General features: G+C 39.6%; 1 protein-coding gene across 1 annotated transcript in view; it reads left to right on the top strand.

Annotated features, from left to right (window-relative positions):
* The window catches only part of ell (elongation factor RNA polymerase II), a 33,647-nt gene extending 9,483 nt beyond the window's left edge, over positions 1-24,164 (top strand). Inside the window, exons 2-12 of the mRNA XM_023408018.2 lie at positions 3,099-3,143; positions 9,761-9,882; positions 11,068-11,231; positions 12,669-12,919; positions 13,110-13,234; positions 16,517-16,598; positions 18,224-18,848; positions 19,265-19,331; positions 20,892-21,063; positions 21,182-21,226; positions 21,318-24,164. Coding sequence (XP_023263786.1) covers positions 3,099-3,143; positions 9,761-9,882; positions 11,068-11,231; positions 12,669-12,919; positions 13,110-13,234; positions 16,517-16,598; positions 18,224-18,848; positions 19,265-19,331; positions 20,892-21,063; positions 21,182-21,226; positions 21,318-21,422 — 1,803 coding nt within the window. The 3' untranslated portion in view covers positions 21,423-24,164. The remainder of the gene's footprint in view (positions 1-3,098; positions 3,144-9,760; positions 9,883-11,067; positions 11,232-12,668; positions 12,920-13,109; positions 13,235-16,516; positions 16,599-18,223; positions 18,849-19,264; positions 19,332-20,891; positions 21,064-21,181; positions 21,227-21,317) is intronic.
* Positions 24,165-24,478: the final 314 nt, after the last annotated feature.

Raw genomic sequence — 24,478 nt, forward strand, 5'->3', positions numbered from 1 at the left:
GCTAAGAAACAAAAATGTCAACTTCATCGTGGCAGTAAGGGAAAAGTCAGGTGATCACCTAAGTTAGCAAGCAAGCCATGCATATTTATTGAGATACAACTAGACCAAAGTGCTCGACTGACTGACTGCCAGACCATAGTTGTCATCCCTAGAACCGTTGGTGTTACAGTTGGTGGTGGTGGTGGTGGTGGTAGTAGTAGTAGTAGTAGTAGTAGTAGTAGTAGTAGTAGTAGTAGTATACAGTGGATCACTTGGTGAATGACAGATTCTTGTGGTTAAAGGGAAGGGTGGCTAAGAGAGTGGCTGTGTCAAAAGGTATTGACCTACTTGCTACTACTTCAGATTGTTTTAATAATCCAGCATTGCCAGCTAAGGTGTTGCCATAAATGCAATTAAATATTACAACATACTTGGTGATGGCTTACCTGGCAAGGTGGGGTCCGCATGCATCTGGTGAAACAAGTTAGTAACACTAATACCAGAAGAGTTAGCAAAACTATCTGAAGGCTCTAAAGCTCTGGCAGTAAGGTCCAGGCAGGATTTGTACAACCTCTCTACACGTCTGACATTAACAAAATTCCTTTGCTCAAATGCAGTTTTCACTGAAAAGCAGATTGACACCTGGATAACAATGTATTATCGTCAGGAAAGAATTAGAAATAGGAAATTGGATTGGAAATTATATATAAGGCACTGCCTTTATATATCCACTGATTCATTAAATAATGCCTTTATTGGCCCTGGCACATATTTCATATTCACTATTTAAGGTCCTTGAAACTAGAATCTATGGGAATTCCCAAAACGGCAACATCCGTGGTTCAATTCATCCTTTGTTTCGCTCTTTCTCTCTCTGCTGTGGTTTCTTGTGTCTCTCTAGGCTGTCAAGTATCAAACAAATGCAAAACAAAAAAAACCTATGGGAACTCCTGTCATGCAATGCCTGCATGGTCCACAATCAATTGTGGCCAATATAGAAAGTATACCAAGATCATACTTGTTGACCACATGGTTGTTGGTTGGCTGTAAATGACACCAAACACCAATTTGGACTTTAAGTGGATAAAGTGTAGAGGACAGTAGCTCACCAGTCTTTGTATGCATGCTGCATATCTGTGGGCCAGAATCAGGCAAGAGTACAAAGAACATTGTGTCTTTGATAGGCTTACTCTCCCTTGAACTTGTAGGTCTCTCACTTGATCACATTTGAGCCAGTAAAGCAGCACCACAGAGGAAAAGCCAATGACTTCCTCTTTTTTTGATGTTCATGAATGTTTAGTTCCTGATGTCAGTGAAATGCTACAGTTACTAACAGTAATGGTTATTAAGTTTCTCCAGTCAGTCAGAACTGGACCACTGTTAACTTTTTGGTTTGCTCGGATTACCTCGACAACAACTTTAATTTGTTTTTCAAAAAAATCCTGTTTCACTTGTCTTCTGTAAAGTTTTTACTTAGGGGAACAAAAGTGCTGCTGGGTCCTTGATTTATTTCATTTGGAAAAGTGAAACTGAAACTAAATGTGGAATTATAAGAAGTCAAATGATAAACAGATGGCATCCCGAGACAGTGATAATGAAACAGCTGAATACAACTGACAACAAAGTGCAGACCCTCTTCAGCTCTTCCTCTTTTCCCACGTCTCCAAAACTGACACAACTTGCAGGAGGTCATTATTCTGCCTGTTGTAATTTATTACAGTAAATTGGCCATTTAGCTTGCAAATTCACTATCCACTGGATAAATAGTGGTCATTATGCTTTTTCATGTTATTTTCTCGTTCGTCACATTGGATTAAGTTTTTTTGGACATAGTCCATGTTAAAATGAAAACATATCCCTACAAATGTGTTTTATGTAACATAGGGTTCCAGTCAGCTAATGATTATTAACCACCATAGTTACAGATTACATGTAAGAAATGTTAGTCATTAACATGTTTACACAGCACTTTGGCATAATCACTGTATCACTGCATTTCTCCCTCACACGATGACCAGCCTCATCTGGGCCTTATTATTTGGGGCTTCTGTGTCTGAAAAATATTTGAAAAATGTCAGTGGTGATCATCAGCTACTGGGTAACTGGCTGACTGGACAGCACACACACACACACACACACACACACACACACACACACACACACACACACACACACAATCATAGTAATTTCTGTCACGGTTTTTCTTCCCTCCTGCTCAGAGAAGGTGATAGCAGGCATGCTAACTGTTTAGACTTGTAGGAACTTAATTGCAGGTAATGGCCCTGCATTACAGTCCTTAGATCTGTAGATTTTAATAGGAGATTCAAAATTTAACCTAGATGGAGAATTAGTGTTGGTCAGTTGACTGTGTATTGTATATGCATTGACATTACAATACATTATAATAAGTATGTAAACTGCAGGATTTACCAATTAGGTAAACTGTATCATGTTTATCAATGTCATATGAGGCTTTCTCATAGATGTTAAACATTTGTATGAGTATTAAATAACCATGATTGGATTTTGTGAAATGAGAGAAGCAAATTGTTCTTAGTTGTAAACATAACCTGTAGGAATATGGCATATGCTACCAAAATGTGGAGTAGTTCTCTTTATGATGTGAATTGTGCTTTGAAAACGTATTCTCATAGCTTTGGATAGAAGATTATATTAAAATTATGGTTTCTCTGCGGCTAATGGCTCGGTAAAACAAAGGTTTTTATGTAAATATTTCTAAATCAGCCTGTGTTAAACTGGTTTCATCTAGGAGCTTGATGCATAGACAAAGTACCTGGTCTTCTTTCCCATAGCTGAGAACAAAGAAAGAAAAATAGAAGCTTAAGTAATTCAGAAATTATGGTGGATTTAACCTATCACCATGTATGAATTGGTATTGCAGCGCATGCCTTAAAGCTAATGTAATGCTTCCAGGAATTATATTTGTACTTTCATTGCTTTTTTTCCCCTTATTGAACGGTTGAAATCTTTTGCATAAGCAGTTCATTACTTTAGGAACTTGAACCCACAACATCCTATCTGGAAATTCGCCTGAATGAAATTGTTTAATGTGTTTACCTTGAAAATTATTTAATAATGCTGTTTTCTGTCTTTTATAGGTCCTGTCATCACAACCATTGATCAGATTTAATGGAAACCAAGGGGTAAGACATCTTTCTCTCCTTGACCCTCACTGTCTCATCCAATTGCATGCATGCACAGTTTTGTTTTCTGTTAATAAAAAATAATACAAAATCAACTAGCCAGCTGAAACATTGTGGTTAAAAGTTTCAGAGGGATTAACATTTATCATGACTTGCAAGTTGAACGACTCAACAGAGCTCAAATGCCAACTCACACACACACACACACACACACACACACACACACACACACACACACACACACACACAGACCTGTGATTATGCCAACGCTGGTGTAAGCTGCAAGCTAGCTATTGTGTATTTTTTCCAACATGACACTTCAGTGCTATGTCACAACGTGTTTGCCTTAGAGAGCAGCAAGAAAGATGCTGGCATAGCTGTTCTAAATTTAATGATGTACCATGTGTGTCATGTGCTTTGTCAATGTTGCTTGATCTTAATGCACTACTGTCACTGAGACTTGTTCAGTAAAATGGTTCCCAGCTTCTCCTGCTACTGGCAAAAAAAGTTTTTGTTTGATTTGGTGTTGGTTCTTAAATGTGCCAAATGTCAACTCGGCCCCACATCTCTTGTATTGCAGGAAAAATACTGTCCATAGTAGGAAACTTGACTGATGATGAAATTTGATCTTAATGCATTAGTCTGTTTGAAACCTCGCTAATACTGTAGAGTGTTCATTCAAAGACCATAAGTCTGTTACTGTATGGACTGATGCTTTTCATATTTTCAAAACAGGATCAGATTGTATCCTGCTCCTTGTTGTTGATAACATGTTGGTGGCCCGTCAAGTGATCAAGTGTCAACCAAATCACTTAGTATCAGCAATATGAATGGTGCTAGTTAAAAGGCAAGGGAATTAATCAGAGAATAAAGAAACAAAGAAAGCCAAAGACAGAGCAGACTGAGAGCTGCAGGTGTTTGTATCTGCTAATATTCACCACCGCAGCAGAGCTAAAGTTATCCCTGCCTGCCACTCCCTCCCTTGCCTCTTAGCTGCAATAGAGTCAAGCTAGGAAATGTGCAAGGTAGCCCAAGTGAAGTAACAATTAAATTGACCGTGAATTGTTTTTATATCCTAGAATGCAAGCAACTGTGCCTTTTTCTGAAACTGGTACCTACTTGTTTATGTTAATGACAACTTACAAATGGGTGCCAGTTCTACCTGTATGAGCAATTAACTCCCCACGTGCAGACAATAAACATCCTTGTGCTCACAAGCGTTTTCTGCATAAGAAACCACTTCCTGCATGGGCAAAAGACAGACTTGTGTGAGCCTGCCCAGTCTGACATGCATAGACAGACAGTTGCTCTTATGTAGTGGCAAGTTTCAGTACGGTAAGACATCCAGTGGCCTGGTTCACTTAGTGATTTGCCTAGTCATCAAACATTGTATTGGCTATCTATCCCTGTCCAAAATGTTGTCATGATAGGCTGTTTGTGAACATGTCACAAGCCGCTGTTCTGCTTACTTCCTCTTACACACACACACACACACACACATACCCAAATACATACATGCATTTAACCCTGCGGACTCCTCTCTACCTCCATGACCTTGCTGTGTGGTTTGACACTAGGTCATTGTAGTTCATCAAATGTGACATAAAAAGCTCTCGCACGAGTCGGCACCGCACTGAGAGATGCAGGTTGAATGTGTGCAAATTTCTCCATTTGCAAAGGAGGATCATTGTGCTGTTGACCCTGAAGTGCTTCCCCACAGAGTTTTAGAGTTGCAACATCCTCAGATCTCAGCTGTGACATTAGGAAAGTGTTATTGCTCACCAAAAATTTCATATGAAACAAAATAAGTTTTACAAAAACATACATTTTCTGGTAAGACTGGCTGAAAATTGACGAAATATCATAGAAAAGGCAGAGCAGGAATATGGAGTGTTGCCCATTATATTGGATACCCTTTATGTCACTTCTAAAATTCAGGGTAAAAGTTGTTAAAACAGGAAGTAAATGTAACATTTACATTGTATCCTATAAGTACATAATCAGTTTACTCTTAAAGTTGACACTCATGTCTAAGGTACATGGATAACAAGCAAAAACTGCTTACAGACAGCTACACTACCATTTTATGCAATAAAATAAGACCTCCTAGCATCTCATTCTGTCCATACACACACAGCTTGTTTAAAATTTATTTTTCAGGCTAGAACTGTTGCTTAGGGAATCCAGTGAAGGCTTTCCAAGCTCTCAATACACTTGCTTTCCAAACTCTCATAAATGCACTTCAGCCAGCAGCAGCTTCGTAAATTTGTTCCGTTTGTTGTTTGATGTGTACGCTGTCTTGAATAATTTTGCTGTAAGATATTGGATATGAGTGTTGGTATAGCTCAGGTTTGTGTATCTTTGTTTTACTGTCTGTGATTTCTACATTTTACAATCAAAAGTCAGAATTTAAACCATACTCTCACTTTCTTTTTTTAGGCATCTTTTCTGAGTGTTAACAAAATGCCATGAATGATATTCATTTTCCAACTACATCTTCAGTGACCTCTTTTAGGAGTCTTGGTTCGTGTAATGCTGCCATCCTGCAATCAATATTTTTGTTGTAAAATTGGGAAGGGTGCACTGCAGAACACAGCAGTCCTACAGACATCATCTTTAGTACTATTTGACTTCATGCTTTTTCAACAAGTAAAATCCATTTTCTAAATCTCTGTGTACCAACATGTCTGCTCTAGGTGGTTGACTTTGTATAAATAGCCAGATAAGTCAGTGTGACCCTTTTGATAATCATGCTGTATAAAGGTTGTCAGTCATTAGCTGTCTTTAGATATCCTCATTTTTAACATTCATTGAAATGTGGTAAGAGCACATGCATATGAATACATGAAACACATGCATGTGGTTCATGTGTAGTCATGTTTGTCAACTGCACAATTCAGATGGTAGACCTGATGTTTATTATCTGATGGTTTTAGGCTGTCAAAAGTAACGTAATGCATTTTATTGATGCAGCAGACTCACTCTGGAGGAAAATCTGTTGCTGTTGAGATCAGAATGCTAGTCAGAAGTGTGAAAGTGGCTAAATTACAGAGCAGATGGCCTGGCTGTCACAATGAGATCCCATATTCATTCACTCTTATTCATTCATCTGGTACAGCTCTCTCTGAGTTCTGACAAAGTGTGCACACACATACCAAGTTTCTTGTGCCTTTTTAGAAAGGAAGAAATAAATAAATAAAAATAAAAAAGACAGATTTTTCCAGTCAGGTTTGGGTTCAGATTTTAATGTATGTGAGCTCCATAAAGTTTGTATAATACAGAAAAACCTCAGTGTGATATAATTTCTCATGCAAATATCATTGTAGCTCTTGATACAACTTAAAGCATTCTGTTGTTGTGTGCAGTTTGCATATTAGTGAGTGTGGAAGACACATGCTTCTTTCCTTCAACGCTGCACAACTGGCCTCTAATGAATGACTGGAGATGGTCTATACTTGTTGTTCTCTCTTACTCTCTTCTACACTCTCCCCGTCTGACTCTCTGAATTGCTGTTTGTTTCTGACTTGTGTTCTCTGCTTCTGAAGCACGAAGACAACAGTACGTGGCTAAAGATCAGCCAAAGATTTTGCAGTGTATCTGGCACTACTGGCAGCAATTGAGCCTCATACTGTATGCAGATGTTGGCTGAGCATGTTGAATTGGTGGTGAGATAGGTTTAGTTTGGTTTCTCTTTATTTTCCTCGTTCCTTGTGTTTAAGTAAGGATCAGTTCAGAAAGAGCAAAGAAACAACAAGTTCCACAGTTACTTATGATTTTTGGGTCATTAGTGTTGTTTTTATATTCTTAGCAAGTCCCTCTTCAATCATTTGTTCTGTCAGAAAAATCATAGACACAGTTTGTTTAATACTGAGCAGATGTGTGCCTTTTTAAACTGAATAGACCTTTTTGTTTTTAGAAAATTGTTGAACACATTATTCTGATGGTTCTATTCTTTTATTTCTAACTGTGGGTCCATGTTATAAATATAATTTTTCAAACTTTCACACATGCCTATTACACATCACATCACAATCATACATATATAACTTGGCAATTACAGTAAATAACTTGTCAGCAACACCCACTCAAAGTGCACAGAGGCACTATTGTGTAGTCTAGATTCACAGTAAAGACAAACTAAAGAAAAGCCACACTCACTAACAACAAACGGGTTGTGTCATCTTTCATCTTAATGATGACCATTTTTCTTTAGAAGCCATACTGTCCATGGATGAGTATTAGTGTATGCATGTTGTGGTTTCAACACTCACGTTTGTAAAGCTGGATCACAGGCCATTTTGTGTGGAGGAGCCTCTTGCGCTTCTCACTCTTTCATCCTCTACAACGTGAGTCAACTGAGTCACTCCCCTGTGCCCTGCCTTTCAGTCAGTTCCTCTGCCTCTTAATCATCTCTGGATTCACATACTCGCCCTATCCCCTTTGTTCCTCTGTATTTTCACAGAACTGAATGAATGAATTATTGACATAAATATGTTTAAGTTTAAAATCTACCAGCTGTACATCTAGATGTCTTTCAGCACCCCAGCATAATAGAGCTTGTATCACTGTTGCTCCTCTCCCCATAAAAATATTATAATACCATGCTACTTTGCTGCATTTAAAAAAAAAAAGAAGAAAATCTGGAGTTGTTTTTCTCTGTTTGTAGAAACCGCATTTTATATCAGAGATACAAATCAATATTTTGGTAATGTTGTCGTGACTGGTTTATTCATAACTATGCTCCTGATGCTAGCTGTGGCAGCACTGGCTGGTGGATCTCTGTTTGAAAGACTTGGCATCAAACATGATATAGGAGTTTGCATGAGGTGCTGTTAAGGTGTATTGCATGTTGCGCAATGGACAGGTTTGAAGCAGCGTTGAAAGTAAAGTGTAAAACGATGCAGCACTTACAGTATAATGTTAATGTATCTTGTTACCCTGAGGCAGGTCAGCTCCTAGCAAGGCATAGGAGAATATAGGCATAGGAGTTATTGTGACAATGATGGCAGTAAAAGCAATGCAGTTAGTATTATTAAAGTTATTATTTAATTAACTATTAATTATTAGGTAGGCTGCAGCACATGCAGTGTGTGTGTTACACTGAATGGATAACTGAAAGTACAGATCTTCCAGGAAGGCAAATAAAGGATATTGTATTTATTTATAGTTGGCCACCTGCAGCCTTCACACGTGTTGAGGCCTTTGGTAAATAGAGCTGAGCTGCCTACAGTCTGACCTCATGTCAGTCCCAGCACTGATGAAGGAGCCAGTGAGTGACAGGCTTAGCCTCTCATGTAGGTTAGGTCACTCTCAATGAGCTGCTCACTGGTCAGGAGGACCTGTACTGAGGATCCAGAAACCATCTAATTGGTAACTTCAGCTGTCCTCTGCTAACTCGGCTCAGCATGATGTATAGTTCGTGGCTGTGACACCACTTGAATTTGTTCTCGGGTAAACAGAGCTGAGAAAGGGCCCGCCTGCCAGGGCCTCCTGGAAACACAACCCGCTGCCTGGCCCTCCTGTCAGTCTTAAACTACTTTCACTGGAGTTTCTCCAGTTTTTCAGAACTTTTGTAATTAATTCAGTTTTGAATTCACATGATAATGAAAGGGTGAATTAAAACAATTTTGAGGTGGAGTAGTAGATTCAAATATGCCAAGGCGAGGATTCGGTATCACCCAGCGCTTTCTCAGCTCTGTCATTCATATTTCTTTCTAAGAAGATTACTGACATGCTTCTTTACACTGCATTTAAATATTAACCATTTTCACCCAGTCCCAAGTTGTGTTAGTTGTGCAAAATGTACTTTAAAGCGAAAATGTAGCATCTTTGTCCCAGTTGTCACTTGTCAAATTATTTCCTCCATTTTAAACAGTGTTGGGCAGCTTACTGATGATTAGAGGTTTGTGGAGGTTAGCAGCTAGTTGACAGTGGTTAACTCCTCTTCCTCCAGACTCGTCTAAAAGCAACACCTGTAGTGTGGGAGGAAGGTAATTATGGCGGTGAAATAGGATGTGCATGACGGTGTCGAAGGTCGGACACTGCAGAAATACCTATCATAGTTCTTCTGCTGCAGTAATTTAAATTTGGTTCCTCCAATCACACATTGACAAACACACTGCAGTGCATAGACATTCCTAGTGGATATAAGCTGAAAGAAGAGCAGTTGTGGGTTTTAGCTGCATTTTGTTAGGCATTCTGTGTTTTTGATGCCAGCAAGAAAATGCCCTTATTCACTGCCAAATTTTTAAGGTATATAGCACTGATGTTTGTTTATAGCACTGAATACATCAGACAGAAAAAATGTAGGTGTTAATCTACAAATACGGTGTGAAGTGCAGTTAGTCATTCTTTCTTGGGGCTTGGCTGGAAAAGTATCTAAATGGTGTTAATAATATAGAGGTATAAAAAGAAAGGAGAAAACACATTAATGAAAACCTGTGAAACAAAGTCTAAAGTGTAACTATGCAGATTTTTGTGCTGTAAAAATTCAGCATCAAGATACCGTGTAGCTTTGCTCTTCAGTGATACTTTGACAGTTTGATAGTTTAGAACAAGTATATCTCAAGTGTTTTTGATGTGTTCATGTTTTACTTTCTTTTTTTTGTCTTCAACAGAAAATTTCTATACCACGGTCAGAAAATTCCAGTGAACTGCAAACGTTTACTTTCTACTTGTCAAATGTGGGCAGAGATAACCCCCAGGGCAGCTTTGACTGCATCCAGCAGTTCATCACCAGGTGAAAGCAAACTCACTCACTTTCACTCCTCTCTTATTTATAGTGTGTGCAACTAATTCTTCTTACTCGGAAACACAAATTCACATACTGTGTAGTCTTTAAGCAGTCAGTGTTTCCAGGTTGACAATCTGTTTAACATGGTTAAGACCTGAGGTGAATCACCAAGCACCTCAATGAGATGCTTAACAGGCACCCTTGATGAACACAGTGGGCACTTTGGCTCCAAGTAGAAGCCATTAAATGGAAATATGCATTACACATGGTAAATGATGGGCTTGCCATATTTATTTATTGTGAAAAGGTGACAAGCAGCATGAAGTTTAGTCAAAATCCAATCAGAACTGACTCTTGCTCTTGCTGCAAGTGTTGGCTGTTTCTGTAGTAGCAGCTGCTACTGCTGGATCTCTGTCCATGCATCAAACCCATTAACCTCATTATGCACATTTTCTCTAGCCTAACATATGCAAAAAATGTTGGATGAATCAGATGAATAGAACCAGATGTCTTTGTTGAAGTGGAAGGAAGTAGAAAAACAGAGTGAAGAACAACAAGACTCTTCTGCCTCTCTGACTGTCAGGTTTCTGACCCCATTACTCTGAAAATATTTTTAACAAGTGGGTCAGGTGGAGTTCATCCGCATCTCTGACTGGATCCTAATCAACCTTGAGTTCCGATCTAAAACCCAAATGACAGAGCTCAGCTTCCACTAACTGCGCCAGCACCATCTCATTTTCTGCCAAATCCTCATCAAAGTGGAGGGGAATCAAAGAGATCCGGAAAGTCGGGAAAGAATGGGATTTGATGCGGCACTAAGTCCTACTGTGGGAACCCACAGTTGGATGGAAATTGAAAAAATAATAGTTGTGCCCTCGGGGTGTGTGATGGATCTCATCTGGCCAGGAATGCACAGTGAAGAGATGGGTTATTGCAAATAGTGAGAGATTTAAGGTTAATGCTGAGAATTAACGTGTAGAAGTGGATTTATGTTAAGTATTTTAAAGTAGTATCCTCTAGAATATAACCTATTAGTTTGTGTCCTGTCCATTTCAAACATTAGCAAGGTAGTCATGTAGTTTCAGAATAAGTAGTGCTTCCCCTCCAGTCTTTTCTATTCTTTTCCTGCTAAAGCTTCTGGTCACTGTATCCCTGTCTTCCTCTCTCAACGTCTCCTGTTTGTTTTGGCAGTGAAGGGAGCATTCAGCTGGATTGTTTGGGTGGGATCCAGGACAAGATTACAGTATGTGCCACAGACGACTCCTACCAGAAGGCCAGAGAAAGCATGGCCCAGGTTGAGGAGGAGACTCGCAGTAGGAGTGCCATTGTCATCAAGCCTGGGGGAAGATATGTAGGTGAGGAGACATGATACTGACACATGAATACCACAGGTCAGTCGGGCATTTTCTCAGCCACCCCCTTGTAATCACCAGTATTTAATGAGTCAGCGTCTCGTTGACTGGAAAGAGATATTTCCATTTAAACACCAGAAAGGTGTTGGGAGTTAACAGCAGGCAGATAGAGGCTGGAAGAATTTCTGTGCCCTGCAAACACCCAAATGGCCTATGTGTTTGTGTAGTCTTTCACTTCTGGTGAATGGGTTCACATTGGACCAGACGGGTTGTTTGGGTCTGGGGCTGAATGGCAGAGGTCCAGCGCACTGCCAGCATGCCTCATCTGTAACCAGGACTTTATTGAATTTAATGGTGGTTGATTCCTCAATGGTCAAACATGTAATACACACTTATCCTCTTTCTCCCTAACCCCATGAATGTAATCTAAACACAAAGAGGCAGATATGTCCCCAGGCATAACACATCAACTTCCTGACTTTTTATTTTGGTCTCTGACCTGCACTATAAACCACATCTTGTTGAAAATCACAGTAGCCCTGCCTCATTGCCTGCAAAGAAAGAAATCCAGTATAAGCCTATTCACTGGGCTGCAGTGAGTCAAATGTTAGTCCGACTGTTCTGTGGAACCAAACAGTATTTCAGTCTCAGTAGGAGGCAACACAAAATTCATCTGAATCTGAATCACCTGAAAAAAAGGTCTTAGTGGGAGAAGGTGATAATAGCTGGTGTTTGTAATAGAAGGTGAGTTCAGGTGGACGTGGCAGCAGTAAAGATTCTTTTTTTTTTTTTTTATGAGTCACCTGCCAGCCCTCCCAGCCATTAACAGTCACTGAGTTAAAAGATATTGACAGAAATAAATATATTTCTTGTTGAGATTATACTTATTTTCTGTTCTTAAGAAAACAGCCAAGCACTGGCTGCCAGCCAAAAAGTCATTTGAGTCCTTTTCTGCCAGAGCTTTTGTTTCAGTGGTAGATTGTAGTATAGGTCACAACATTTCTCCAGCAATTACAATTCTCATAAACTGAAATTCCCATTACAACTTGTAAATTAACTGTAGACTAAACTATACAAACTAGCGTATTCTTAAGAAGGATTTATGTGCTCTGGGACGACCTCAGCCAAATAGTTTTTCTCTTTTGCTCATTGTTTTCTTTTCCTTCGTCTTGCACCACACTGTAATAGTTTATTCCCAACTAAAGTTTATAGGCCAATTTTGACTTTAACATTGAATAACCAAAAGGTGCATACAACAGGACCAGCGCATTCCCAAAATAGTTGGTTAGATAAATGAAAATGCAGTTATCAAATAGAAAATTGAGTTCAATAACATTACAGTGATATCAATATTTACTTTTAACAGATAAACCTGTTCTACAGTACCTGACTATTCCTCACCCAACTTCTTTAATGTAATACTTCTTCAACTCCTCTCAGGCAAGAAGGTTCAGATCCGGAAACCGGCACCTGGCCTCTCAGACATTGCCCCATTACGGAGAACGTCTCGGCCTGTCATCATCTCTAGCAGTACTCTAAAGAAAGCCACGACTCAGCACAGGCCGCTCCGAGAGCGCCTCATACACCTGCTGGCCCTCAAGCCTTACAAGAAGCCTGAGCTGATCCTGAGGTTGCAGAAAGATGGCCTCTCACAATTAGACAAAGACTCCCTGGACAGCCACCTGCAACAGGTCTCTCTCTCTCTCTCTATCTGTCTGTGTCTCTGTCTCTGTCTCTCTCTGTCTCTCTCTGACACACGCACATACATACATATATACTTTACCATAGTGTATATATATAGTCATTTAGAATTCACAGTGAAGTTATCCACTCAACTGCAGAGGGTAGTAAACTCACCAGTGCCTCTTTTGTATTTTTTAGGTGGCAAACCTAAATGGGAGAGACAACACCTTCACATTGAAGGACTTTTTGTATAAGGAAATTCAGAAGGTCTGGCCGGGCTATACAGAGGGAGACCAGCAGCTTCTCAAGAGAATCTTGTTCAGGTACGTCAAGAGATGTGGATTACTCTCACTTGAAACCCACACATCATCCTGTTCGGCTGATGATTTTTCATCAGCCATAAATTTAAACAATCTGAACACTTAAGTGCAGAATTTAGCAGTAAAGTAGATGTAAATTTACATATCTTTTTAAAGATTGGTGTAATGTGCTGTATTTTGTTGGAGTCATTCTTATACTAGCCTAATGTCGTCTAAATGGTCAATTCTCCTTTTGACAGATGGTTTCATGTGTCATCGTTAGGGCAGTTTATTTTGCAGTGTTTGTGGATAGGTCTTTTTAAGTGATGTAGTGTACCTGAAGTCCCTTAGCCTTTGAGCAGCAATAGCTGATACTGTAGCAATGATTATATTTCTAAAGTAACAGATGTTATTTTTGATAACTCTGGTACATCTGATTTTTTTTTTTTTTTTTTTTTTTTTTTTTTTCAGGCTATAATTCAGGGTGTTGTGGATTAAGTTTGTGACACTGCAGAGTACGTTGTTTTGTTGTTTGTGTTGACTCTCTGTGGTGACGGTGAGGCCGCAGGGTGCAGGGCTCTGGTATGTAAGAACTTTTTAGAATGATATTTCTCTACAGTGTTTGGCAGCTCTGAAGGAACAACATGTATTCATGCAAAATCTTTTAATGTGTTACGTAACAAATTAAGATTATGGTATATGAGAGATGATTAGGAAAAATAAGGTTATCTTTCTATAATTCTCTGCACTTAACATTGTTCCCGCTGTAATGATTTATATCAAACCTAAGTATGGATGTGCAAAACTTTTGTGTTTGTGAGAATGGCAGGTGTCTGATTGTCCCCAGGAATATTTCAGTGTGCTCCACTGAATTTCGTCTAAGTGTTGTATTTGTTGACAGCATGCGCCGCTGGCCTTCTTCCCAGTGGAAAAATTGGGTTTCTCAGGATCTGGGACACTAAGGAAAAGCAAGCTCCCAGCTAGCTAAATATAGATCAGGCAGCAATGCTCTGTGCTGAGTTTGTGTTTATGTAGTGGACTCAAGAATGGCTGCTATTCTCACTGATAAGCTTAAATGTACCTGTGGTGCTACCCCAAGGGCAGCTCAAGTGTTAAAACTGAGTGACCAGAAGAATAGAAACACTTGTAAGATACAATTCAGTGCAATGCATTATCCCTGCAATATGCAGGGTTTTACTTACCTGAAATGTCCACTTTTTTTAGAGTCTGCTTTTAACATAGTTTTATGGTATGGTTTGTGCTGTATTAGACTTTTGAAAGGTGTGTTTAGCATTTTTTCCACCTCATTTACATATATAAATATGTGACACAAACTGCAGCCTTTCTGATGCAGTGTCAGCAACAATTAAAAGCCTTAAAAGAAATTCACAAAGGTAGTATTTATTAGAGGAATGTTGCCTTATATTAGTGCACATGGATTTGTTTTTCTGCTCACTCAGTATATTTTCTGTGTGTGATGTGTGTTCGTGCTTGTATTTGGTTTGTAAAAGCGTGCGTATCCACAAATACTAGGAGCCTATTTGTGTGTGTGTGTGTGTTTCTACTGTACTTTGAGCTCTGTTTGTGAGTTTATCAGCTGACTAAAAACCATAGCCTCCCACTTAATACCTCCTCCCCCTCCCCAGCTCCTCCAGAGTTTTTAGCTAACACAGTCAGTCACGCAGGAGCAGCACAGCAACATGATTGGAACGCACATGATGCAACAGTGTTCCAGCACATGCTGATCCTTGTGTGAGGTGGCACCTATCCAAGGTTCAGCCATATCGGTGGGCCTGCTGTCTCACTCACAGCTCCTGCCTGTCTATCTGACTGTCCCCACCACAGACACTCACACACAAACACACACACCCTGATTGAACTAGGGTGGGGCATGGACAAGACTTGGTGTATCCAACTGCCCCCTACTGATAATGTCATCAGCTGTGGCAGCAGCATCACTGCATGTGCACTATTTAGTTTCAGACTGAAATGTTGTGTTCGTAGCTGTTACTGCTTTGTCTGCATCGTCTGTCCTAGCAAGCAGACTGAAATGCAGCTTCAATAATGAAGCTGTGTGAATTTATGTGTTTAAAAAAATAAAAAAAAAAGACTGGATCCATAGTTTGGCTGTCATGCTGAGAATTAACTGCATCTTGGCTGCATTGGTTCAGCACTGTTCATCTTGGTTGGAGAGCTGTATAGTGGCAGAGCTCATTTGTTTTGAAACTGCTGCTGTGTAAAAGATTAATCTGGTACATAATGTGGTAAGAGTGTTCATGTATTATGATAAATCTGAGGCTCTGTTCACACCTGGCACTAAGATGGTTCTTGGCTGATGTGATCACAAATGGACAAATACATGTGTGAGTACTGCAGTTAGTTAAGACTCTCATGGAGGTAGTCAGGGATAGAGTGGCATGAAAACAAATGGAGTACATTTAGTCACCTTTGTAGTGTGCGTATTGCTTGCAAACAACATCCAAACCCAGAGTGAGCAGAAGCACCATATTCTCTCTCTCCCACTTTCTCTGTCACTGGAGTGTCATGCCACTTTCTCACTTGACTTGACTAGCTGCCAAAATTGTTCTACCATGAAACATGGAGCACTGTCGATGAGATCATGCATTTTCTTCTTCAGAGAAATAAAGCAACAGAATCATGTTTTTAAATGTTTCTTAAAAAAATCACTGAAGACTGTTAAACTGGTAAAGAATTTGTACAGATTTCAATTTTGCCTCGTCCATTTTTTGTGTTATGATGAAATGCTGCTTTGTCAAGTAACTCCTCCTTCATCCAGACTGTCTCAGTCTCACAAAGCAACTGTTGTAACTTGTTTTTAATGCCCTCATACTTAGAATTGGTAGAATTAGCTCGACAAAAATTGTAGTTTAGATCTTCTGCTTGAGCGTCATTTCTTGGGATAGAGCATTTTAAGCTCTTTGTGCTAAGAGGATAAATCAATTCAAATAAAATTGATTCTACAATATCCTCAATTGTCTGGTCAAACAAGTTAGCAACACTTACACTGGAAGAACAGTCAGATCAAATTTTGCTGCATTCGTGCCAATAGTAATGCTGTGACACTTGAACAGGTAATTGGATAGATAACATTGTGTCCCTACCACGCCAAGTTTGCAAATACTATATTAGGCAGAAATTATATCAAGCCTTTTCTTTTCTTTTTTTTTGTGTGTGTGTGTGTGTGTGTGTGTGTGTGTGTGTGTGTGTGTGTGTGTGTGTGTGTGTGTGTGTGTGTGTGTGTGTGTGTGTGCGTGTGTGCGTGTGTGTGTGTGTTCACCCTTTTAGGAAACAGTGCCAGGCCCAGAACAGCTCTGCCCCTCCACCTGAGAGCCCGCCCAAAGAACTAGCGAGCAGCTCGCCCTCTCAGGTGAGCTCCCTGTTCTCTCCCAGTTGTACAATAACTAATGTTTTACTGTGGTCATATGGTTGGATAGTGGTTATTTTCATGATGATGTTTCAGTTTTGGGACTTGTGGACTACTTGATGGTAATTCAGTAGAGTGTAAATACACTCTCCATAGTTAATCATTGACCAGAGGTAGCTTGTCCTCAGTTGTTCCAGCTGATCTTGTAGAAATGGTAAACAAATTGCTAATATTCCTCCCGATACACATCTTTTCACCAAAGATATGTATTATTTTTTCCAAACACTGCAGCCTGCTGACTGGATTGTCCCAGCAGTCTGGTGGTTTCTGGTATTTCTCAGAGGGATTTTCTAAATTCTTTCTTTCTCCCTATAAGCTGAGTTGTGTTTCCTCTGTCAATGAATTTCAGTTTCAATACATGTTTTATGAACTGGTTCCAGCTGACTAGTGTAACTTTTTTCTAATGGTTGTTATGAGCTGTTCAAGGACCTTTTTAAACATGTATACACTGGTTGCTTGTTTCTAAACCAAAAATTAAATCTCCTCCATTATACACTCCATTTTAGCGACACTCTTTTTCACTCCTCATTGCCCAATTCCCTATTTCATATTCCATGTCCTGCTGTTCTCTTTTTAGGTCAGTCCAGACTCTTGAGTTTATCCATTGTTTACACTTCCATTAGGTAGAGGGAGGAGGAGCTGCTCTGTTACATTAATAGCTCGTTCCTCTCAGGTTCTTCTCCCTCAGACACCTACTGAATGCCCCTTCCTTTCCGCTCCCTCCCTCAGTAAACACAGCACACAAACACACAAGCAAACAGTACCCCAGGCTCTTTTTTAGATTCAGCAGCAGCAGCAGATAAAGCTGTATGTAAACCTCAGATAGGTGAAGGATGAATAAGGTAGCACTGCAAAGCAAACGGGGCAAGACCATGTCCACACTAAAATGGATAAAATGAAAATAACTTAAGTCCGTGCTTTCCAATTATTTTCAAAAAGTTTTCCATTAAAACTTAAACATTAAAGCAAAATCTCTCCTCTCCTCATCCTTTGGCTGTGGAACGAAATAACTTTTCATTACAGCTGTCAACTGAAGTGGGACTTGTGATCACCAAGGAAAAACAGTGTTAAAGAATGACATATTAGTGCTGACGGAGTCCCAAAATGAAGATAAATACTCTAAAATAATTTCACACTACGCAGTTATTAAAGAGGCATGCAGGCCCAAATGGTGCAACTCACTGGGTCTGGATGTTCTCTCAGAAGGCAAGTCATATGTTGGAACACACAGTGACTGGGTCAGCCACTCCCAAGACATTAGTGCAGGCTCGGTCAAACAAGGCCTGTCTGTAATGTAATCCCTGGTATTGTTAAAAGACAGCACAGACATCATAGTCTCAGTGCTTCTGAGAATACTCTCATGCTTAGTTTCTTTGTGATGCTCTCTCCATCTGTATGCTTCTACTAGAATCCTCCCCTCTGTATACTCCCTTTGCCTCCACAGTTCAGACCATTTTTATTTGCTCTGACCTGGGCTGCAGTTTCCCCCTCGCTCACTCTCAGGTGAGCCGACTTCATAATGAGCCCTGTTTTAGGTTCTGCTACTAAAACTGCTATTTCTCTGCCAGAAACGGCCTGCTGCTGACTTCATTGACCCTCTTGTCAACAAAAAGCCCAGGATATCGCACCTCGCCAGCAAGGCTGCAACAGCCCCGGTTAATGGCAAGCTCAGCTCCTCAAACGGGAGAGGCGAGGCGGGAGGAGCACAGGCAGAAGTGGTTTCTATGTCAGATGGCGGCATGTCGTCCAGCTCCCAGCAGCTCCCTGTGCTGGACATACCTCGTCCTTTTGAAGCGCTGTCAGACGTCAGTAATGACTCCAGCCACAATGGGAGAGATTGTGACTCTCAGGAAACAGCAGTGTCCGAGAGGCTCAGCCAACTTCCTTCACTCTTCTCTGTCTCAGCGGTGCTCACCGCACCAAGCATCGGCACATCATCTCCTGGACACTCGGTGCTAGATGGCCCTCGGGACAAAAGTCTTTCATCCTTAAACAGCAAGTCCAGGAAGAAGTCAAAAAAGCATAAAGACAAGGAGAAGAGCAAAGACAGGGAGCGGGCAAGAGAGAAGGAGCAAGAGAAGGAGAAGGAGAAAGAGAGGAAGAGTCGTGAGGAACGTGTGCCTGAGCCTAATAAAGCCTGTGAGATAAGCCCAGGAAACCTCAAAAGCAACAGTATTCCACACAAAAGCACAGGTGAGAGCAACAGGCACACAGACATCATTGTTTTCCTCTGCACAAAACGTCTTTATTTATTTATCTGTTTAACAGTTCTTGCAATAGATAAGAGATTTCTGAATAAAAGTAGTACTTCATATGTGGATAGACACTAGTTAGTCATCACTGTGAATAGGTGATGTATCATGTGGCCAGTATGTGAGTCACTGATTAAACGGAGACCCCTGCTGTTCATCTTTATACATTCAGTTACCTCAAACAGACACCTGTGAATCCAGCTGGCATATATAGAGGATTACTTGATTAAAAGATTAATGATGTAAACAATAAATAATGTAATCTATATAATCATCAATCATGTTGCCAGCCGTTTGTACAGAGACAGCACAAATAACATATTCAGATTAATGCCATTTTCTGTGACCTTGTTTCAGATCTGAATGGAATGTGCAACAGTACCAGTATTCCTTCATCATCACCTGAGGTGGCAGACTATTTATTGTGAGTATTAAACAGTTTTAGAACTCAATAGATCCTACAGCACTGCTGCTAGCTGAAAGAGTGTGAATTAAATCAGAGGAAACTGTGAGGCAGGAGAGTTGAAGGGTCGCCTGCAGGGACAGGTGCAAGCTAATGTTCTAAACACAGTGGGAAGTTATTTATTGTAATTTTGCTTGCTGACCTATAGTTACAGAACTTGCTGTGACACACAGCTCACGAAGGCACTTAAGGTACTTAAAAACCCTTGGTGCCTGATTGTCAATTTGTATCAAGGTTTTATTCTTTGGAGTCATAACTCCATAAATCTGAACACAGTAATGAGTTGCATTTTTAGGATATCAGTATATCTGAAGTTCATTACAATTAAATGTCCAAAACCAGATTTTATAAGTCAAAGAAAAAATACACTACTTATGACTCCAGAACTTGAGATTCTCAGAACTGAATCATCAGGTTTTCTTCTTCTTCAGCAGAGATATTTGTCTGTATATCCATGGCTACATTGCAGATAGGAAATGCTGATTGCTAATTCGGCATTCTTTTAATTTACTAAGAAATACTTGTACTACAAAAAATACTTTTAAAGGCACTAGAGTGCCAAAATGTAAACAAATATGGGCTAAAAAAAAAAAAGTGGACTACATATTGGAGACAGGAGTTGTTGGAGAAATGCAGTTGTTTCTTTGTCCTTAGAGGCCACCACACTGAACAGAGATTGTTTTTATTTTTTATTGAAGGAGTGACACATTACAGGTTATGAAATGCATTACATTATCCTCCTTTTTTTTTTTTTTTTTTTTTTTTGCTTTGTGTTATAGAGCAAACATCTCCCCACCCCCCATCCCTGAACATCCCATGGCAGCTAATGTGTTAACATATAAAAGTACTAAAAGTTCACATTTTCACAGCAGTAGTTCTGCACAAAACATGCAGGTGGTTCCTTTACCATACATCAGCCATCCCATGAGGTGTATATATATATATATATATATATATATACACTTATTTTTTTGTTTGGACTTCAATAACGTATATATGTATATATATATACATATACAAATAGCACTGAACAGAGATTTTAAGACGAAGTACATTTAAGGCAGAAAGCACAAACATTAAGGGAAAACATGCCTCAAATGCGTTACAAATGGGAAATTTGTTGCTTGCAACAAGTATGAAAACAAATGCAACAAGAATTGCTACACAAGAAGTATTGGGTGCAATTTGGACAAACGGCAACATACAGATAGACTAATTTCTAACCATATTTTTCGGGAGAAAAAAAATCTTATTGACACTGAGTGGTTAGATTAGATACATAAGCAAAAGTATCTGTGTAGCATTCCTGTTTATCCAAATTTAGTCCAACACTTCCCCCATGTGTCCTGGAGCACTTCATTTGTTGTATTTGTTGTGTTTCTGTAATTGCAGCATGTTTCCATTAATGTTCTTTCACTCTTGTATGTGTTTTTGTATATGCAGCATGTTTCCCTTAATGTTTGTGCTTTGTACTTAGGGGCCACCAAAGTTCACTAACATTTTCTCTTATTCACCCCCAAGGAAGTACACTGTAATCGGCTCTCCAGAGCAGCGCCAGAGGTATAAAAACGATTTCAACGCCGAGTACAGTGAGTACCGAGGTCTGCATGCTCGGATAGAGGGCATCACCCGGCAGTTCACTGTGCTCGACAATGAGCTCAAACAACTCCAGCAAGGCACAGACAAGTACAAGGTAGATTCCCTAAAGGACACACACAAATCTCCTATTTCTGTTAGAAAATATCTTGAGTAACTAAAACACCACCTCAATTTATTCACTTCAATTGCCCTTTTTGTTTCTCTCTTTGCAGACAATCCACAATCAGATACTTCAAGAATATCATAAAATAAAAAAGGTAAGCTTTCCTGCCTTAACTGATTTCGATGGCATAAAGTATCCGAGTAGATTATCAGACTGTGACTCTGTTTTTTTCATATCCCTTGCAGACTAATCCAAACTATAGCCAAGAGAAGAACCGCTGTGAATATCTACACAACAAACTGGCACATATAAAGAGACTTATTGCAGAGTACGATCAACAGCAACTTTAAAAATAGTTATTAGACATCGTTTCCCTGTTATCTCTGGAAACCAAGCAGATAAAGGAAAACTCTGGATTCCGCTTGTGCTAAAAAAAAAAAAAAAAAAAATGTTCTCATGAAAGATGCCATGAAGGGAGTATTTCCCTCATTGGGGCCAAAGGCTCTAATGAGGACTAAGCAGGACACATGATCTCTTTTTCTCTCTCTTTCCTTTGTTTTCTTTTTCCTTTTGGTAGATGGGGTTGAGCCTGGTGTGGCCAGGTCCATCTGTGTAGTTACAATGCATCCAGAAAGGAAGGTTCTGTGTGGCTTTGTTTTTTTTTTGTTTGTTTTTTTTTTTCCAACAGCCCACCCTGCTTATAGTGCACAGAGGTCTGAAAGAGTCAACATGGACAGTTTTCTACTTTCTTTGGAAACATCCAAATAATCTTTCCTGCTTTTGAAACTGGAGGGAAGGGGACACTGAGATGAAAACTGCAGAGTGTATGCCAAAAGCAACTAATTTGTTTTCGTGTAAAGAAAAATTAAGTTAATGATACAAAGGTTTTTCCCCATATACTGAAACGAATGGTTGGGATGTTTATTTTTCTGTCATTCATTTTATTTATTTTTGACACTTAACTGGGGGGAATGAGTCTGTTTTACACTCCTCAAGACCAGTACTTAAAAGCTGTCTCTCTTATTTTTTTTTGTCCTCACGTCTTGAATGTCAGCCAGTATTTTATTCAGAAGCTGCCTTGCCCATCTAATCGTCAATCTGTTGGCATTAATTATTTCTTTTCTCTTTTAAAGAAATGCAAATATTACTATTGATTAAATCAAAACAATGCCTCTAAATGCACACAGTCAGACGCAGTTTGTGCGCTTGGCTTTTCTTTTCTAAAATCATGTGCAGATGTCTTAACAATGGGGACGTGTGAAAGTTTCCAGTCAGTCTAGAACTGTTGATCTTCTTTGAACACAGTCTCATCACTCAGTCATGACGAGCTGCAGTGCTTGTTCACCAGTTACAGCAGTGGTCCTAACTTATGGTCCATCATATTCTATCTGTATTAAGCTCTTCATTGGTTATTTTTACGAGTTTAGTTTGGGATGGCTTTTGTAGCAATAGAATTATTCAGTTATCTGAAGAGTTCATTGCCAGTTCTACTCTTCATCACACTATGGAAGATCCTCTAATTGTAAGATGATGCAGACGGGGGATTCGGATCCACAGGCTTTTACTTTTTCATCATCAAAGTGTTCAAACCATTTAGGTTGATCCACAGATCTGAATACCTTAGGTTTCCATCCTTGCCAATTTTAGTTATGTTAACAACAGTGTTTACAGTGTCTATTAGAAGATCAAATTTTCTTGTTCTGTCTGCTCATCGACCCACATGATAGTCCATTTGAGACGACTGTTAAGATGAAGCCATCTTTGATCATCTTCCGAGTGGAGACTGGTGGGCCTCCTCCTCAGAGAGGGAATGCTCACGTGTGACCACTTTTTGCCTTTTCAAATGTGATGTCAGATACTCAGTGGAGGATGACATGAAAATCCATCTCCTGGATCAGCTCTACTCTCTGAGAAGTGTCGCATCAAGACGGAGTCACTCAACTTATCCGAAGACGAATTAGAAATGCTGTTTCAGAAGTCAAGTTTAGTCAGCAAATGCATTTCTTATATCGATCTTTTTATGTGAATATGAAAAATCAGCACTTTTTCTCCTGATCTTGCTGTTACCTGGGGGTTTTGTCCAAATGACACTTTTCTCTTTGTCCATCAGCGTGCATGCTTTATGAATGTGTTACAATGAACAGTCTTTATATCTTTACTTGAAAAAAACTGCCCAAGGATATCAGAATCCAAGCAATGGCCTAGTCCAACCGAGTTCATATGTAATCATTAGACATGGCTGTGACCAGCATGTATACCAAAGTGCTTACTGAGTCGGATGAAACGAAACGTGCTACCAAATGTTGGCAAAGGAACATGTCACAGTATTCTGTAGTTTCTGTTATCATTTCTATTGTCCATGTAGTTCATCATCCAGTGGAAACTTTCTCAGTGTTTTCTTGTGAGAAGTCAAAGGAGGCTCCTTTACTTCAGATAGGATTTGCATGATTGGGCTCAAGTGTTTTTAATGTTATGTCCGGTTTAAGAAGATATCAATCTCCTATTTCAAACACTACATCTAGGCCAGCGCAAGGTGAGACTCACCACAGCAATGCTGCCTTGGTCGAGACTTGAGACTGAGACTGAATCTGGGACTTGACGTCTGGGCAGGAGCAGACGTTGATGTCTTGTCACCAGAATCAACACTCAGCATCGCCCAGTACTGCAACCTTTAACAAGAAAGACGCTTTTCATCAATTCTTACTGTACCTTGATTTCTAGAAGCATTCTGATATGATTACTGTATTGCACCTCCTATTATGGTCAAAATCCATCAGGAATGAGTTCATTCAGTAAACACATTTTGCTCTGATGGAGAGCAAACTGTTTGAAAGAAACGAAATGCCAGCACAAGCGTACCATTGTATGAGTTGATTGTGCCAAAATGACCTGTTGTATAGGGTTTTTTTTTTCTTTCATTTTCTTTGAGTATATACATGCTGCTGTATAAGCAAAGAGGGCTTTGGAGAAGAGTCATGAAATGTTGGCGCTAAAACCCAAAGCACGCTTTTTGAAAACCATAAGGGACTGGGACTGAAATTGATCCTTGTTTCAATAAAATTCTTTAAAATCCTTATTTGTGAAATTCTGAACCGGTTGTTGCTGTCCATTATTATAATGAAACAGAATTTTTGGGAAAAAAATGTTGCTACTGTATTTTCCAGAATTATTCTGTGTGCTGTTACGGTGAAGACTTAATGTGTTGGACATGGATGTTGATGCCATGAATGTATCGCACAGAGATGGTATTTGGCTTGTTTTGTGATGGATACATCACAGGATCATATCCTGACATTTTTGGCTTGGACAAAAGTCAAAAGCTGTAACTTTTATCTTAGGCAAGTACACAAAAAAGATATTTTTAGCCACTTTTAAAAGCACTGCAGGGTCATATTTGTATACGCCA

This window comes from Seriola lalandi, unplaced genomic scaffold, assembly GCF_002814215.2.
Source record: "Seriola lalandi dorsalis isolate HSWRI2012SDOR001 ecotype SW California unplaced genomic scaffold, Sedor1 jcf7180002054353, whole genome shotgun sequence".
In the NCBI taxonomy this organism is placed as follows: domain Eukaryota; kingdom Metazoa; phylum Chordata; class Actinopteri; order Carangiformes; family Carangidae; genus Seriola; species Seriola lalandi.